The 19,101-nt window shown below is 42.1% G+C and overlaps 1 protein-coding gene across 3 annotated transcripts in view; it reads right to left on the reverse strand.

Annotated features, from left to right (window-relative positions):
- Positions 1–2,512: 2,512 nt before the first annotated feature.
- Positions 2,513–19,101, reverse strand: part of ANAPC1 (anaphase promoting complex subunit 1) — a 34,047-nt gene continuing 17,458 nt past the window's right edge. For 2 of the 3 annotated variants that reach the window (XM_074864054.1, XM_074864052.1), the window contains exons 25-47: positions 17,932–18,158; positions 16,536–16,654; positions 15,769–16,040; positions 15,215–15,449; positions 13,719–13,810; positions 13,413–13,547; positions 13,170–13,252; positions 12,940–13,018; positions 12,244–12,318; positions 11,435–11,511; positions 11,114–11,204; positions 10,971–11,024; positions 10,486–10,679; positions 10,024–10,110; positions 9,412–9,529; positions 8,486–8,563; positions 7,989–8,056; positions 6,201–6,339; positions 5,723–5,809; positions 5,060–5,155; positions 4,537–4,735; positions 3,912–4,046; positions 2,513–2,867 (exon numbers count right to left, since the gene is read on the reverse strand). In XM_074864054.1, the coding sequence (XP_074720155.1) occupies positions 2,752–2,867; positions 3,912–4,046; positions 4,537–4,735; positions 5,060–5,155; positions 5,723–5,809; positions 6,201–6,339; positions 7,989–8,056; positions 8,486–8,563; positions 9,412–9,529; positions 10,024–10,110; positions 10,486–10,679; positions 10,971–11,024; positions 11,114–11,204; positions 11,435–11,511; positions 12,244–12,318; positions 12,940–13,018; positions 13,170–13,252; positions 13,413–13,547; positions 13,719–13,810; positions 15,215–15,449; positions 15,769–16,040; positions 16,536–16,654; positions 17,932–18,158 (2,856 nt within the window). In that variant the 3' untranslated portion in view covers positions 2,513–2,751. The other variant, XM_074864055.1, reaches the window with a different exon arrangement.

Genomic DNA, 19,101 nt, shown 5'->3' on the forward strand with positions numbered 1-19,101 from the left:
ACACGGCAAAGCCAATACTCGCAGTTTAAACACACAACATTGAAAATATTCAGCCTGTGAGAGCCTGGCCCAAGCAACACACAGCAGCGGGAGGAGCCTAAGGCATTGCCAAATCTATCGCATGTATATTTTTTGCAATTCTCGTCCAGCAGCTAAAGTAACCAGCATTTTAAACTGCTTGCAAAGCCTTGCTGGCAGCAGTAAATAGCACCTTACCCTGGCAGGCCGGGGCAGCCCCCCCAGGGCCGGAGGGGTGCAGGGGCTCCACGTGAGGCCGGGAGAGCAAAGCTGCCATTCGTAACGGGCGCCAGGCACCCCGAGCCGAAACTCCCCCGCCGCTCTGCCCAAATCATTGGTCCAGGCTGCGGCGGCGGCTGCTTTCAAATTCTGTTAAACCTTAAAAAGGAAACAGGAAGCCTCTCGGCTCTTGACTTCATGCAGCTTGAGAGGCTCGCACACACCCACATGCTCTCCTTCCTACCCCCGAGGCTGAAGCAGTGACAGGCAGGGTGCTCTCAAGGAGGTAGAGCCATGCCCTGGGCTCCTGGCATCAGGCTGGACCCGAGATGCTTCCTTCATCCCCAGGGAAGCTGCACTTTGCACCCCCTGCAAGCACCTCCTTGCAGGGCCCTGCTTAAAGCCTGCTTTGTGTTTTTGTGTTGTGGTCAAATGCATCTTCATCTTCCAGCTTGCTGAGTCACCAGGCAGCAGGAGCAGGGAGCCCAGGCGCTGGACAGCTGTCCCAAACTCCTCTGAACAGGGGACAAAACCCATGACCCAGCAGGAGAGTGAGAGGCAGTCCAGGTCTCTCAGCTTCTCACTCAAAATCCAGCATTTGCATTTTCTGCTCTTCCTCCCACAGCATGTGCAGGGCAAAAAAAAAAAACCAGAGCTAAACCCGTGCAATTTATTCTGTGCTTGTGGTAGGGGTTTTAGGAGGCTAAAACAACATTTGTCCTCAGAAAAATCAGGGGTGGAGAGCTAGGTAAAGCAGTTTCATTTGCTTTGGGAAGCGAGTGTTCAAAGCTTCACATTTCCCCAATTTAGAAGGAAGAAAAGAGCTTCCCCAAGCTGCACCAAGGGAGGGGGTATGCGCACCCCCCAGCCCAAACCACCCTCCCAGAGGAAGGGAGGGCCGGGACTGCACAGCTAGACCTCATGGCTCCCAGGGGCAGAAGGGGGGTTCTCCATACTTGGGAATGGCTTTAATTCACATAACAAAGAAGGCAGTTTTTGTTTTGTTTTAAAAGAAAAACTGAACTCCAATGTCTCTGGGCTCCAGCTGTCAAGAGAGGCACTGCAAGGTGCTCCCTTCTCCTTTTCAAAGTCTCAAATGCAAATCCTTGCCCCTGGGACCAAGACATCTCCCCGCACACTGCGCAGGAACTTCCCTCAGGACACATCTGATTTCCTCTTGCCCTTGCTGTCCACCCATGAGCATGTTGTGTGTCACACTCATCCTTTTTTGCAACCCATGTCCTGACCCAGAGCCAGCAGCAGGATGTGAGAGACTGTCACCCCCAGGTCACTCAATGGAGCTCTCACTAGGATGTCTCTCGGGCTATCTTAAGCCACTGAAAACCTTGGTTAATACGTGTCAAACGTTCTTTTTAATAACATTTAGGTTTGTAAAATTTTTCTACTTGTGCTTTCTTCATAATCACTCTGTCCATTTGTCTCCTTCCTAAAATCCTTTGGCTCCCCTACTTGAGGGTTTGGAAGAAAAGGGGGACCAAAATCAGCACAAGTCCCACAGAATAAGATCAAATTTGAAACTTCAGAATAAGCACAGTCCAAGAGCTTGGCTCTGGCTGCTTTTCTAGTAGTAATCATTCAATCTCTGGCTGCTTTTATTGGAGTAATTCCACCTGTTTTATGAAAAATTAAGTGCCTGGCCTGCCCGGAACAAATATGGAACCAGCCACATTCCAAGTTCAGTGCTCTGGGGAAATACACAGGCATCGTAGCAGAGATGAAGGAAACACAAACGAATGCCCAATTATTTAAATAGTCTGTAAGTAGTTTCAGTTCTTGCCCAGACATAACGTAACATAGTGGAGGCAGGTGTTTTCTCAGCAGCCACTGACTAATTGCAGAACAAAGATTAGAAAAGAAAAAAAAAAAAAAAAGATGTAAACAGTGCAGTAGTGAGTATGTCACAGATGAGTTGGAGCAGAGCAATTTATACTTACAGAGTACATATGTTTATGGAGGAGATACACAGTAGCCTTTGAGACAAAAAAAAATCCCACAAATGAGACCAAAAGATCATGCCAGTTCTTGAAAAGCATACTCGGCAAGATGTGAGTGGCATGCCAGGTGGACTGCTTTTCCTTCCAGCCTGAGAGGAGAAGAAAGTTTGGCCTCCTCCAGGCTGCCTATCTCCTACAATCTACAGTAGCGGATTACGATACATCACAAGCAAAGAAGTTATAAAAACAAGGAAACCGTTCAGTTCCCAGCCAAGGTGTTCTCAGAATTCACCACAAAAAGACATATTTGTAAACAAACCTTAGTTACAAAAGTAAATTTATTATTAGTTCACTTTTACAATTTTTTTTTTAATTCACTGTAACAATTTATAAATAACTCCTGGTCATAGTCACTACATCTGGGGACACATCTGAAGTTTACGTTGTTTGGGAAGTTACAAAATCAAGTACATTTTACCTGTATGTTTTTGAAAAGCATGGAGCAACACAGAGCTTGCTCTGTTGTTCAGTAACCACACGCAGAACGAATGCCACAGACCTACAGCACCATGGACTGTGGATTTCTAAGCAACAGAGGAGCAAGCCTTAGCAATGCACGAACTGGCATATTCAACTGCTTGAACTTCAAAAGCAGCTCAGAGAAGTTTGTGCTTCCTAAAGAGATTAAAAGAAAGAAAGAAAATGAGCACGTCCTGCTGTAACACTTGCCCAATAAAAGAACTGTCAACAGAGGAAGGAGAGGCAGCCAGCATTCAGGGTGTATCTCTGGAGATGTGCCCACTGCTATTCATTTTGTTACAACACTGGTTAAAAGTAAATTTTTGTATTCGAATTTTAAGAAATCCCATATTTGATTAACGTGGCAGGAACTCCCAGAATAGAGGCATGTAACAGGTAGAGAGTACACAGAAACCCAGGATTTCCACAAAGGCCTTTTGACCAGAACAGATACCCAGGCACCTGACTGGAAAACATCCAAGACAGGACACATTAGCCTCTGCAAGCTCAGGGTGCCGTCGCCTGCACAGGACTCATGGGCTGGGGGCTGTGGCCTCTGGGAAGCCTTCAGCAACAGATTCCTCTCACCACTGGGGCAGTAACATTCATGTCACACCCCTAAGCAAGCCACAGAGCTCCCCAAATCAAAGTCCAGCTGCATTTCTTTCGAAACCTGAGAAACCTTAGGCAAGCAGAGGAGGACTGGTATATCCCCAGGTTGGCTGATGTAGGGCAAGTGAAGACCTACCTACGGAAAGGGTTCCGAATTGCCCTGGGTCCCAAATCAGTTTACCACTGAAAACCTAGAAGAGCAGGTGATCGCTCTGACTAGGTGCTTATAGGAAAGAGATTTAAAGGACACTGGGGATATGGCTAGCCCACTAAAAGAATGCTTTCCCCTGTCACAGCTCGTCTTATCTGGTCCTGCTACCTGCAAGAACATCATTACCTGCAGGTCAGGAAAAACCAAAGACTGTTTTATATAGGCTAATTCTAGCTTCTTTAGCCCTGCATAAAGTTTCTACCTTTTCTGTCCAGACTTGAAACAATTAACAAAGAATAAAAATGAATGGAACTGCTTTCAGAGGAGACACATGCTGTCACATAACTTCCAGGATATACTCCTTTTAGTACACAAGGCCAAACCCAGAAGCGTGTGTCCATGCAAGTCCAGAGTGCTGTTCTGCACTCCAGTCTTACCTTCCAAGCCTCCAGCTGCCAGCTGACCTGGCGTCAGGACAGAGTGGTAGATGAGGAAGCAAGCCAGCATGCTCAGTTGGGACTCCTCTGTGGGCTGCCCACTCAGGTAGGAATGCAGAGAGACATCGCCTCCAGCTGTGATATACAAGACACACTGATGAAATTTAGGGAGCATTTGTGGGAGGAAACAGAAAGGCAAGACAACAGTATTTCCCCAGAAAAAGCCTGCCAAAAAGTCTCCATCTCCCCACAGAAGGTGGGCTAGGGTTTTGTTTGCAAACCTTCTTCTTTCTGCCATGGCCCCTCTACACCCTGTTCTCTGCTGTGGTCACCCCTCTCTTTTGCCACTAGAAAATTCTCCCAGAGCAATATTAGGAAAGCATTTCACCTGGGAAACATAACCTTCCACGTTAACTAAACTCCCCAACAATACAGTCAAACATAATTTTTCAGTGAATGTTTCACACCAAACTAAAACCAAGTTGGTTTATGCTAACATGCAAGTGCCTTCCCTTCAATTATCATTTTTCAGTACTCTTGAGGCAAAAGTCAATCTGGGTCAGCAAGAAGACAAGAATGCTAAATTGTGATCATGGCTGTAGGATTAAAGTTATCTTCTCTATACCTTGAAGCCACTGATCCAAAGTGTTATCAATAGTGCACTTCATCACAGGCAGAAATTCAGAGTTCATGAAGAGTCCTCGGTTTGGATTCCTGGTCATCCTCTCCTGGTGACTTCTGGAACTGAAAAATTCTAGCACCAGCTTTATCTGCCACAGTTCAAATGTCTCAGACATTTCTCTTCTTTCTAATCTCCTCACAGCCTAGCGGAGGGGAAATACAAAGTGACTGTGAGAATGTGAACTGGAGGAGGAAACACTGCTGTCATGAGCATGAAGTAAATGAATCCTCGAACCCCACCTTGCCAAGGGCTGCCCTTCTGAGCACCTACTGAGAAAAACTGACAGCTAATGTTTCTGGTACAATTTCAGTTTTCATTACCTTAGACTATTTTCCAATTTGCTTCTAAAAATCTCTGCTATCTCCCCATAAGCTCACTAGTATGTCTCCCCTTCTTTCTTTCTGTCTTCTACAAAAGTCTTATGCCAAAGCATTGCTTTAAAAAAAGAAAGAAGTGTTTACTCCACCTGATCTATTGCTATGTACGTGGGCAGCATCTCTGGATTTTCTTGGGTAACACACTCATAAAGAATTGAGGAGAAAAGATCCAGGATTTCCTGTTTCTGATAAAAAACACATGTTTAACAAAGCACACATGCTAGATACAATTTATTTCAGGTTCTTGCATTGCTCACATTTCCTTCCATTAAAGTTAATCCATGCACTGACATTACATAAATTAATGATAGCTAGCAATTCTACACAGCTTGCTTTTATTCTTGGACTTATTAAAACTAGGCATAATGCAGCTGTATTCTACTCCCTCCCTTAAGTCACTTCGTGCAGAGAAATACAGTGCAAAACACCCTAACCCTTCTGCAGTGACTTCACCTAAATGCTTCAGGACACTGAACAGGGCTCTTGGTATTTGTTAAACACATTCTGCGATGAATACAACTGGTGTATACTAGCAGCAACTGTAATGTAACTAATAGGAAAAAAACCCAAACCAAATAAAAATGATAGGCTCAACACTGTTTTATACCTTTGTATTACAAAACAACCCTTAGAATATTCCCTGTCCCCCCTGCTTGAAGGGCTGAACTCTATTCCTCACTTTAACATAAGCTTTTCCAACCTTTTATTCATGCAAGCACAAACCCATGCTAGTCCACATCTAGGCATCATACCTGGCCCATGTTCACCGTTGGTTTGCAGAAATAATCAGCAAATGAAAACAGAGCAGGATCAGAAGTGAAAGCTGAAATTGCTTCTGGCTAAAAAACAGTTTAAAACACACTCTTAAAATGAAATTTTTGTTTTTACTGTACAAATGTAATAGCAATTTATACCCAACCCTTCCTTCCTCAGCACACAAGTGAGAAGACTGTTACCTACATAAAGCACTTCATGGGCAAAACACATCCATCGCTTCTGCCTGCCCACAGCAAATGTACATTCGCATAGCTGCTCTTAGCTTAAGCTCATCACATGCCCTGTGAAAGCCACCAGACTTCCTTTCCCTCGAGCCAAGCAAGTAACTTCAGTACTCATAACCATGTGGCAGAGCTAGGTGCTGGAAATGAACAACACAGCATGACCTGCTGTGCTTCCCTCAGCCTTTCTAGAGGCAGCATACCTGGCAGGAAACCAGTTTGGGAGTCATACCTTGAATGCCCGAGCTTCAGAGTTTCGGTGAGTAACAGTCTGTGCTAAGAGACTGCGCCAGCCCATTGGATCCTCCTTGTAGGAGAGCTGCCCGGCTCTCAGCTTCACATACAAAACACCACCTTTTGAAAGAATTGATCTGAAATAACAACAGCGGTGCTTACTTTAACTTGATATATATACACAAGAAGGCAGACCTGTAAAGGAAACGTGAACTCCAACAGCTCATATACAGTAATATCCCCATTTAGGCTTTGTCCCGATGATTTATCCCTGCCCCACTTGCACATACATGGAAATCTTGGTATCTTCAGGACAGGCTGCTATCAAACAGTGATGTGATGGCAGGCAATGGTGACAAAAAAAGGGATGAGCCCTACTGATATAAGGAATATAACTTCCTGAAGCCATTGCTAGACTTTTCTAGAATGAGCTCCCAGCACCAAGGAAAACCATGCAAGGTGGTATCCACAGCTTTAAAGGCGTGCTGTGATGGTCCTTTCTCCATGTAAAAAAAACAAAAAAAACACCCCCAAAAAACCCCAAACCAAAAACCACAAACACAGAAAACCAACGAAACGCCCTTATTCCTGACCAAGCCAACAAACAGAAGCGCGCAGCAGTTCAAAGTTATGCTACTGCAAAACAGCTGCATGCTTACCTGATTTAGAGTATCAGTTGCATCATTAACTGTAGGCACTGGGCATCCTTAAAATAACTGAATTATCTGATTTGAAACTAACTGCTTAGCATAACAATACAGCAGTAATTCACATGTAGTAAGATGGGGAAAATTATTTCTCACACGTGCATTTATCTCCAAAACCATGTCAGCCAGGTCCCTACCATTTTAAAGAGTTGGGGACAAGATGTTGTGATATGAGATTACAGATTCAAAGCATCTGGAGACGCAGAGAATAGATAAGTCCCAAAAGCAGTAAGGTCATTGGTCATCCACACTGGTTTCTGCTGTGGCAGCACAGGAAGGCTCTTGTACAAACAAGTGCTCAATGTGGTAAAGGCTCAACCCAGGAGAACAAAGCTCTGCCAGCACTGGCACAGCACACAAATCAGTATGTGCCTCCTCATCTGGAGGAATCTGCACTCCGCCTCAGACCTGCTCATTATCTTTAAAGGCACGGACCAATAGATGCTGCATTGTAGTGCCTAATTTAATCTCAATATTGGCATTTAAATTAACTAGAAAAACCATGTTACTGATGAAAAATGCAGCTGGTGTCTTCTATACTACTCACAGTGACAAGTTACACTGTAGGCTGTTAAGCACAAAGATGAGAATGATTTTACCCACAGATACTGTATTCCGGTAAGATTTCTGTTTTTCACAGTTGCCCGACGGAGTTAAAATGCAGTACTTTGTATACTTCACGTAATATGAGAAAAATAGTATTTCACAAAGCAGTAACAGCTAACTACCATATCAACAGTCTGGGAAACATGACATCATATCAACTCAAAACTAAACTAAAACCATGAGATTAAGATAGTTTCTGGTACTGCTCAATCCCACTGCCAATATCTGCGGTTTTTACTATCAGGTTTTCCCCTGTCCTGTTTTTGCATGAATTATTCACATCAATATGTGAAACCAACTACGCAGTTTCTTTCTTCACCCTAAAGTGCTGTCAAAGGCACAACAGCAAACCGATCAAAACCAGACTTCTTTCCAAACAGTAGGTATTACAAGTACAGGAGGTTTAAAAAAAAAAATTTTAAAAATCTTATTACAAGGTCATTATTCAGTTAGGCATTATAAAGAATACTTACTTTAGATGATTCGTTCCCTTGCTTAAATCTATTAATAATTCCCAGTACCGTGGTCCCTTCACTCGGATCTGTCAATGTAAGCATTTTGATTACTAGATATAACCAGAATCATAAAATTAAGTTTCCTACATAAGCCTACAGTTCTTTCTGGGCCATTACAAGTGCCCTTTCATAGTGTTATCCACCCTGAAAACTTAGGAAGAGCACCTAGCTTTGTCTCTCCCACAGTGGAGCTTTCTGGCACAGAGAACTCCCTGCTACACCACATCTTGAAAGTGTTATGATCAAGACAGAAGAGACACGTGTGGCATAATTTAACATGTGCTCCATAGTGACAAAATTGTCTTCGTAGTCATTACTATAGGACAGTGTTGTCCAGAGTCTGGCTAAGGTTGGACAGGGAATCAAAAAAAAAAGTCACTAAGTTTCTGTTCTTGCACTGTTTGTGACAAAAAACGGCTGATTAAATTCCTCATTAAAATGGAAACTTCCTTTACCTGCTTCAGTAAGTGGAGCTCTGGAAGAAGCGTGGGTGCCATCAGTTCCTCAGTGGCTTCTGCATACCACTGCGTGCCCTTCAAATGCCACCAGTATTCACATATTAGTAAAGCTCATTTTCATGTGAAAAGAAAGAAAATGTGCACCTCACTTATAACAACCCCATTGGCAGAAGGCAGTCACTTTCTGTTTTTGAGTTCTGAGTAAATACATGACTTAGCATTGCCTTTAATGTCAGGAAGCATAAGCATAAATTAAATGTGTATCTCCCATGGATGGATCAACACATAACATTGTGCAAGTCAGGCAAGCTTCAACTGAAATCTGGAGGTTTGAGAAGTAAACTATATTATGAACATGCAGAACTCTTTGCCAGAACCACAAGGGATTCATGCTGCATCTCTTCTCCCCTGAAATCCCAAGAACGCTTCCTTTAGTCCTTTCATGAGCACCACCTGCCTGTACAAAATAAATCCCACAGAAAGGACTCTTCCCCAAGAGACATGTAATGCAAGCAAAGAGAAACACTTAAGTTGCCCATTTCAGCAGAATTAGGAGAAGGCTTTTGAAGCCACAGATGGTTCCAACCACCTCTGTGCCTTTGAAAGTCCTTTCTCTTTAGCGAACTATGACCCTGGGTCAGTCATTACACATTTGACTGACTGAAGACTTTGTGGTGCCTTTTGCTTGTCCTGTATTCTGCTCTCGAGGTGACATCAAAGCACATGTAAGGTGTGAGTGGGCTGAGCACAACCTTTCAATTATTAGTGCAGAATTTGGCTCGTCTCCACCACAACTTGAAAACAAACCCAAGGCTGCTGGCCACAACAATGAAAATAGCGTGCCTTTAGTCTATCAGAGTCTTCAGTTGTCTCCCACACCTTCTCAAAGGCCTTTGCTCCTTACTGTCTCCCAGGCACATTACCTTGTACGTAACCTCTATCAGTGCGTAACAAGGAGTGTTTGTATCCACATCAACGGGCGTTAAGAGCCTTGGTTCTGCCGCCAGCACGTACAAGTGACGCAAAGCCTGGAGGTGGTACCTGTGTGTGGGAGTAAGGAATTCGGCACTGTGCAGTACAGGCAGGGAATAATCCCCAAACACCAAACTACGCACAGCTCAACAGCCAAATACAACTGTTGATTAAACTAAAGAGAAATTTGTAGTAATGTAGTAGGTTTTATGTGGGTTGGTTTTTTTTTTTTAACATGTATTGGATAGCTAACAGAACAGGACTTGATGAATCATAACTAAAACTGATTAAGAGTCATAAACAAACAGATCTTGCATGAAAATCTTTTCAGCTGAGCAAACTGGAACAGTCAAGTCACAGGAACACAGCGTAGAGCCTCAGGAAACCTGCTTGCATTGCCTCACTGATCAAAGATCACTACAGTCATCTTGTATCTGCACTTATTTCTGGAAAGCCTCCAAAAATGTATTTACAGTGCGCCTAGGTAAAAATTTTAGATCATTTGCCTCTTTTGCAAGAAGATGATTTAGCTTAAGGAAATACGAACCCTAGCAAACCCTTACCGATTGTCCGTGCTGTGAACAGGGAAGTGAGGGTACAGAGCACAAAGGAGAGCAGCAATTGAAGAATTTGAAGTGCTCAGTGAATATCTGTAGAAAAACATTGTCTATTAGTTTCCCTGCTAATAAACAGTGGCCACTAGCACAGGTGTTCAAAATATTTTGGTGTCCCAGGGAAGGGAAGGACAGTAGCAAAGTGCATACAGGCAAGGAATTTACAAATGTGTTCCTACAGCAGTCAAAATGAACAGGTAGTGGTAGGAAATAAACACAAGCCAGAAACATTCCTGTGCGTTTAAGTAATGCAGTATCTAGAAGACAACAGGACTTCCATTTGCAACAGAAAACATCTTTATGCATCCATATGTTATTAAAAAAAAAAAAAAGGAAAATCAAGTAAACTGCACACTGCTCCATTTTTTGCAGGAGAGGTGAGAGAAGGAAAACCTGTCTTTAGTGAGTTACCTTCCGCCTCCCAGAAAGAGGAGCCCCAAGGCCATGTGGTGAGCCAGGTGGAACCCATAGTTCATCTCTCCACCTGTCTTCTTGTGCATGAAACGGCAAAGCTGGAGGACTTTCAGGTTTCCAGAGCCAGCCATCACCATCGCGAGAGACAGCAGCAAGACGCTCAAGCATGTTTCAAGATTATAATGACCTGTCTTCAAGTAGAATAGGGAAGGCATTATTACACTTCTGTGGTCAAATGCACGCTTCTAGTTGGTCTAATACGCTGCTTTCTACACAAGTTTGAAAACCACATTCCACAGAAAGAGGGAGAGCGGAGAACCAGCAAAGTCCTTAACAAAAATGATTCACAGCCCTGCCACATTCTATAAATAGTCTGTAATATAGAAAAGTAAAAGGGACGTTTTTGTTTCCATTAAGGTTTTGGTAAGAGTAATCAAAGTACATTACACTTTTTCATTGACAAAAAACTAGAAAGAACTTACTATCGAAGCTGTTGGTGCTGACAAACACTTCAGGAAATCTGTTGCATATTTGTACTGGAAAGAAAAAAATGCATACTAAATATAGATACAAAAGATAAGTTAAAGCTCTATGGAAATTGAAGGGAAAAAAAAAAACCTCTTACCAAGCACTTAAATGCTGCCAGATTTTCTGAACCAGCAAATCGAAATCCCAGTGACAAACACGCTCCAGCAATGATGTAGACATGAGCTTGCCTAATAAGTAACATAAACAGGAAATGACTAAATGTTTCTCTTTTCCTCATCTGAATATGCAAACTCATTTATAATTAAAAAAAAAAGAAAAATGAAAAGACTTATCCTTACAGAAAATGGAGAATAAAATTCCCTAAATATCAAGGGAGAGATTTTGGTTTTTTTGCATACTTGTATCTCTATAAAGAGTTCAGCTACATTTTTCCAGAAGAATTTTTCACGTTACTTACGCCAGTGTTTCTAAACTCAAGTCTTCAGATGAAGGCAGCTCTGTTGCATGAAGAGATATACTGTTCTCTCTTATGATCTACAAAAAGCGTAAGAGATAAAAAAGTTAATCCCAGGGAAAATGATTATTTAACTGAAACTTTGGGCATTGAGGGTTCATAAGTGATATAAACAGGTATATAAAAGCTGGCTTTTTTCCCACATGCTATTGCTCCATTGTACTCCTGATCCAGAAGGGACACCTTTCAATGCTCCTGGATCTGGTCCCTTAAAGATTTCTAAAACAATGGCAAGATTGTGTCAGAAGCACAATGTTACTGTATGTACTCAAATATGAGAGAAAGCAGAACAGGATGAGACCTCAAGAGGCCATATAGACCACCAGCATCCTGTATTTCTGATAGATATTTATCTAATTTGGTCTTAAATATTCCACACATATCTTAGAATATCACTGATCTCACTGTTGAAAAGTTATTCTTAATGCTCAACCAAAACCTCCTTGCAGTAATTTTGCACATGGCTTGGTCAATGTGGAGAAAAGTTTAATCGTTTTCTCTCTCTGGCACCACTTTCTGTCTTCAACAGTTGCATCCCTCCTCAATCCTCTCCTTCCTAACATGATGGGATGGGAGCTCCCAGTGCTCCCATAACAGTCCAGGAATCCAATGTAAGAGTCATCTCTGTCATGTGAACGCTATTAACATACATTTTCTTGTGCACCTCATGTGACTATGGAAATGCTCACACGCAGAACAATCCAGTGAGATATAAAACTGGGAAGTAAAACACATTAAATGTAAATACCTACTTGAGGCACGTTGCTATTAACCCACTTGGAATTGGGCAAGATGTCATCCCACAAAATCAGGCATCGAGCCAAGGTCTAAAAAAGTGAGAAAGCCAAAACGTAAGGAAGGAAAAAAAAAAAACCTACACAAACTTCAATGGTATTTTTAATGTACTAACTGCATCCAGAAACATAGACAATCCAGCTATACACTAGCAGCTTCTTCACCGTTTCTCAGCCTTCGTATCAGAAATGACAAAACAGATTTTATTTTAAGAGATGTAAATTTTGTTTGCAGGAAAAAGAACCACAGAATAAACCCTTGCAAGGTCTGTGTGTTTTGATGGTAAGCTGAGATGAAAATTCACTATGTACTTATAACAGCTGGTGAGGCCTAACTTATTTTTTACCTGTGAAATTAGTTTGGGAAAAGCTATAAAAATTTACCTAAACATTTAATTTAACATTCCAATTAAAAAATATCATTCAAATATTTCTCAATAAATTCTGCCTCTAGTGCTGCATGACATGCAAGCTGCCTTACTTCGAGCAGAAATTGTTTGAAGGTATGAATTTGGCTGGCAAGCAACAGGGTTACCAGCTATCTAAAGGATTCCGCATGATGGGCATGTGGGCTGGATTAAAAAAAAAATAAAAATAAGATGCATTTTTAGTATCGTTAAATAGATGGAAAAATGATACAAAAGAAAATATTACCCTCAATAAAAGGAACTCTGGTTTTACAAAGTCCAGCAAATACATGGTATCTGGTGCTTGAAGCCAGTCAGCAATGGATCTGCAGAGCACAGTAAAGGAACAGGGTTTCCAGATCATATTTCAGCAACGCACAAAACTGAGAAAGCCACACAAAGCAGAACCAACATTATGACAGTTTAAACTGCTATCACAAGTTACTGCAAAACGTCTGAGCAATTCCAAGGTAATACCTGTTATTAGTCTTTAGGTAGATCATAGCAAGTGCAAGTGTGGCACCCGGACAGGTAACGTCCACATTTATGGTGTCTCCCTCCTGTGAAAACACAACGCGTACTTTCAGACCAGTTGACTAGGAAGGCAACAGCCCATAGTGATGCATATACACAGTCACTTGGTGCATCAAGACACGCACCTCTCGGACTTCTAACTATTGCTATTTTCAGCTTAAACGAGCAAAAATCATCAACACGTACCTTGATTTGGTAACTGGGAGACTTGTGCTTCTCTCTGTGCATTCCTGCTTGGAATCTCCTGTGACCCCCAACCATGTACTGGTAAAGCTGCTCAGGAACATTGAGGTCTGACATGCCTATCAAATTACTGCCGTGCTAAGGAATGAAGAAGAGAAGAAATAATATGAAAGTGCCTTCCTATACAAGGAAAAAAATGCTTTCGGCCAAAGGCAGTTGGGATTCAAGGACGAAACAGCTCTTATTACCCCACCTCAATATATAACAATTCTTCTACTAATTGCAGTTGAGATGAAGAGACACACTTACCCCTAGGCAAACCATGCCTAAGGCTAGCCCAGATGCAAGTGAATAGGACTCTCTGTCTGTGCAGTACTCCATTTCTGGTCCAGGGGGACGTCCTGGAGAAAACACAACAGTGAAATTCATCTTTTAAAATTCCAGTTAAGTAAACATTGCTTAATTAAGCACTACGTTCCTAATGAAATGAAAAAAAGAAAATAATCTGTCCCTTCTCAAGATTAAGTCGGGAAAGTTCATAGTGGAATTACAAGTAATTATCACTTAACTCATCCATCACCAAATAGTTAGCTGCACCAGGGAAGGTTTAGACTAGATACTAGGAAGCATTTCTTTCCAGAAGGGGTTGTTGGGCGTTGGAATGGGCTGCCCAGGGCAGTGGTGGAGTCCCCATCCCTGGAGGGGTATAAGAGTTGGGTCGACATAGCGCTGAGGGATCTGGTGGAGTTGGGAACTGTCAGTGTGAGGTTAATGGTTGGACTAGATGATCTCCAAGGTCTTTTCCAACCTAGATGATTCTGTGATTCTGTGAAATAGCAAACCCCTCCAGAAGCAGCATATATGTTACGGTTGGAGTTCAGAGACACACTGAAAATGTCGTATTACAATTGTATATGCTTTAAGACTCTGAACCTATCCAAATGCTGTCAGCAGAGTTCAAAAGCTGTTGCTAGCAAAGATTGCACATATCAAATTACCAGAAACCTAACAGATACAATTTCACCCTTAAAATTTATACCATTCTCTAATAAGCCACACAGTGTCTTTTAACTAAAGTTACATATAAACATTAATAAGAACTTAACTGTTACAAATAAAATCAGAACTATGCACAGAATGAGGATATAATTCAGATCAGAAATTTGCTGTTCAAAATCAGCTCTTGAAGATTAAAGCCTTAAACAAAATTCAGAACAGGAGAATTCAGGACATAATGGCTGTACTTCCACCAAGCTACTGAGCCAAAAAGACCACACTTCCAAGAGGAAAGCATTTTTTCTGCACTCAGTGACTCCACCTCTGGTTTCTATGGTGGCAGCTATCTCATGGACAGACATAAGAAACAACAAATGTCTGGGAAGCATCAGATGTGTTTGGGTACACATGTGCAACAGATCTGCTCAAAAGCTGTACAGGGTCAGCATCTCTGCAGATATGGCATCTGGGTCAGGAGGAACAGGTAGTTGCGGCAGTCCTTTTACCAAGTAGCTGGCAGCCCCAGAAACCCCAAACCACCTCTCACCAGACAAAATTTCCAGATGGAAAAAGTATCTAGGTCCAGCAATGCTACTGCTACATTTCTTCTACTAAACTCAATGACTCTATGCTATACACACAGTTCACAGTAACTTCTGTTCCTCTGTAAACAGAAGATGAAGTTTGCAAATGAGAGGTGAATATTGTGGTGGGAGACGTACAGTTAAAATTCTCAGCTCCCTGATGCACTGGTGCAAATCGTTCACACATTGTGACTCTCCCAGTCCACATCCCATTTTTTCACCTACCTATTTCAGCCAGCAGAACCTCAGCTGTGTGCCTGTGAGCGGTGCCCTGATAGACAAGGCCTATTCCTATCACAGCAGCCACCTGCACATTGTGGGGGACATCCAGCTCTGTTGAAGTTGGTGGCAGGAGGGCAGGTATGTGGATGCTCAGGAGGCGCGTAATGGCCATATCCATTGTGCCCAGCTTGGCAGCAGAAACACCAAGCAACAGTCCAATACTTGTCATCTCATGGCCCTGAGAAAGGAAACAAATATCAACGATCAAAGAAAGCAGACGTGTTAGGAAAAGGAAAAACACTTGTCCCAGTGTTCCATTCACCTATCCCAATGAGCTGTGCACAATATGGAAAGATTTAGTGATAAAACTGCTTAAAGTCTTTTAAACAGAAATAAAGTCCTGCACTACTAACATTAATGAAGCAACCCTGATATTCTCCCACACCAGAAAACTTCCAATTCAGTGTTTCAAAGAAATCTGTTGGCTTTTCTTTCTTGTTTAAAGAATTCAAGACCTACAGATATTTTTCTCTGTTGCCAATGAAAGAAGGCCTCACCTTTGTTAAGTAGTCATGTATATTGAGCGTGGCAAGTTTTGTGAGGTGCCCGTTGAGACCCAGAGCCATGAGGAAGCCTGCATATTCATTTGCTAGTTCAGCAATTTTGGGCTTGTTATAGACAATCCAAGCAGAGTCTATCTGTGAAGCAGGAGCTATCTTCAGGCCAGCAGCTACGCCGTTGTGAAAGCTGGCCCAGCAAGCCATGTTAGGAGGCACATCGATGTTCCCGCTGTTCAGATCAACAGTAGTGTTTCTAGGAGGAGCACGGCCTGCCCATGACAAAATAATTAAAAGCAATTAGGTGAATCCAAACCGCTTCGGAAACAGCTCTCAACTTCAGTAGGGTGCCAAGTGAATAAATACTGGCAGCATGGCCGAGTAACACTTCTAATGCGAGACAGCCTCGGGTATCTTCAGGCATGTCAGAAGACAGAAGCACAGCACAGTAGATAAACCAGCAATGTGGACTTTGCAGTCCTGTATGACCCCAACATTGATAAGCGGTGTGCCCTTCGGCAATTTATTTCACTTCTCTCTGCTTCTCAGAATGTACCTGATATAAGGTGTCAGTGTCGGATAATAACGTCGGCCTAACAACAAGAAGCTAGTAGATGACAGATTCAAAACAAAAAGAGCTACTACTTCACAAAAAGCACACTTAAGCTATGGAACTCTTCACAGAGAGACACAAAAGATGCTATAAAAATTACAAGAGGTTCAGAAAGAAGCAGGGTAACAACCAAAAGAAACTCCGACCAACGTACCAGTTAGATTCAACTTAGGGATGGGCAGTTGCTCCGTTGGAACAGGATGATATGAGAACAAAGTGAACATTCCTCGTCCAACAGGTAGTGCCATGGTTCGCTGGCACAGCTGTAACAGCCTGTTGGGGAGATGACAGAAAAACCAAGCCAGTTGTTCAATACAGAAAATTTTTCCAAATACATGATATAAAATGAACCTACAGACAACAGGCACTGGACATACCATTTTTTTCCCCCAACTATGAGATAGCATGTTGTCTTTCCTTTTTTAGTAGGCCAAACTTTTGAAGCAAATCTTTGGTCCTTACAAGATTAGTCTCGAAGCTGACATCATGTTGAAACTTACCACTATTCTTCCCTTAAAGATAGGTGCTAGTTAAATAAATCTGTGCTACAGACAAGTTAACAGCCATATCGGAACCAATGTGAAAGGAGAAAGCAAAAGAAAGCTGATTGTCGTATGGGATCTTGCTATGACTAGTGATCACATCTAGTAATAACCTGCGTACAGAATTAATAATGTGCTTCCAAGAATGCTGACCACAATTCTCTATGATTTACTCTGGAAACACTTTCTAGACTTGTTAGATTACTCAGCTTGTTAGGTCAGACAATTTAATGCATTCTTCTAGCTTCCTACTTCTGTAGAAAGTTTTGCATGTTAATGATGTTCTGAAGTTTGCTTTTTTTGTTTCTGTGGGGTTTGTTGTTTGTTTTGGGTTTTTTGTGGGTTTTTTGTGGGGGTTTTTTTGGTTTTTTTTTAAAGAAGATACTTTTAACACCTCCAAAATAATGGGATAAAGAAGCAGGACAGGGACAATTGTGAGGCCACTAAGCATATAATGGCTCCAATAGGAGGTTTCAAAAGAGCGGGATGGGGCAGTGAATTTGCTTTCTGCAGAATTAATTAGGTCCCCTGACCCTTGCTTAGACCTAAGATCAGCCCTGAACAAAGGTCTCTCCAGTTTTAGGCAGGGGATACATTGCTTTATTGTCTACAGAAAAATTTTTCTCTACACAGTAAGTCCTGCTTGTATTTCATACTTTTCAGGTGGAAAAAAAAAAATACTACAATCTGCTTTCAAACCCTAACTGATCTCCACATGCTGTTTGGGGTTCAAACTAACAATCTTTCCCATATGCTGCTCCAATCCAGAGAGCCCTCCAAATCAAATACAGCACAGTTCTGATGTACACTGAGCTTCAAAGACTTGGATTATGAAATCCAACCCTCTTCTACGTGTCCTTCACTCAGGCCTGCCTACTTTAATGTTCAGTTCAGACTAAACCTCTGTTTGGTTAGACATACTTAACTAAGTCACCAAAAAGATTCAAACAATTTTTCACCCGAGAGAAATGCTAACAAAATACTGCTAGAAACGGAGACAGTTTTTACCGGTTTTCTTTCTCTTCTATGTATTCATGGTCACTAGCTTCTGGCATCTGCACTACATTGACACGTACAGGACGGGCACTCTGAAGGAGTCTGCGTACTTCCTGCACTCTCAAATCCTCGCTCCATATTAGCGACATCACTTCCTCGTTCATGTCATTCATGCCATCCTCATCCTCTTCTGATTCGGTTCCAGAGGGAATATCTGAGGACAGCACTGGGCCCACAGACTGCAAGGGAAAGAAGTAATTTCCAGTAGTGCACACAGATATTGGTAACTATCAGAAAGCCAGCAAATACCACCACCACAACCTGGATGAACTCAGCACAATTACCTGCACTGGCCTGTAAACAGAATGGACTGAGATTCATGCAGTCATGAATGACACTGTTCACACACTCTTTACATTCATTTAGAAGACCACAAGGATTTCTGAACATTGTAATCAACTATTTTTGCACACCTAAATGGGATAAATAACTATCAAGAGAGGAGGAGATAACACCTCAAATACATCAAAGATGTATCAAAGGCTTCTGAGCAAGGACCGACAAGCGGGAGCTTGAGGAGGTGACATATGAAATAGTTATCTTTCTTTCAAAACTATTTCTTGTTTCAGAGCACTAAGTAGGAAAGGGCTTTCCCCTCCTTGCCTACACAATTATCTATGACGGCTGTGAAAACACATGTGTTTTTTTTCTTCAAGTTCAGCAGTGAAAAACAGAAATGTAGATGAGCATTTCAATGTGTATTAAAGCAGAGGTTAAACCCCAGAAGGCACAGACACAGTCCTCTGGTGACAACCTGCTTTTAGAAGTGTCAGTACCTACTGACCCTCAACCCAACCAGAGCTGCTGTTCTGAATATTCTGTTCAGGAACCTGCTTTATTGTTCTAGTGATCGATGTTTTCATGAACTAGGGCTTTATTTAGATTCCCCCCCACAAAAGCCTTGGAAAAACCAAGCTACCTATTAAAAGTCCACCTGCATAGCAGTAAATTCCAAACATTTGTCGCTGCCAGCCAACCTGGGTTTCACCACAGTATCAGAACATTTTTTGCACTTGCACATCAGAGCTACGTGACCAGAAAAATACTGAAGCATTTCATTGCTTAGAAGCATTGTGGAAAAGCCCCTCTTTCTATGCAAGATGTATGAAATCCTCCTTTAAG

This window comes from Strix uralensis, chromosome 3 (assembly GCF_047716275.1).
Source record: "Strix uralensis isolate ZFMK-TIS-50842 chromosome 3, bStrUra1, whole genome shotgun sequence".
NCBI lineage: Eukaryota > Metazoa > Chordata > Aves > Strigiformes > Strigidae > Strix > Strix uralensis.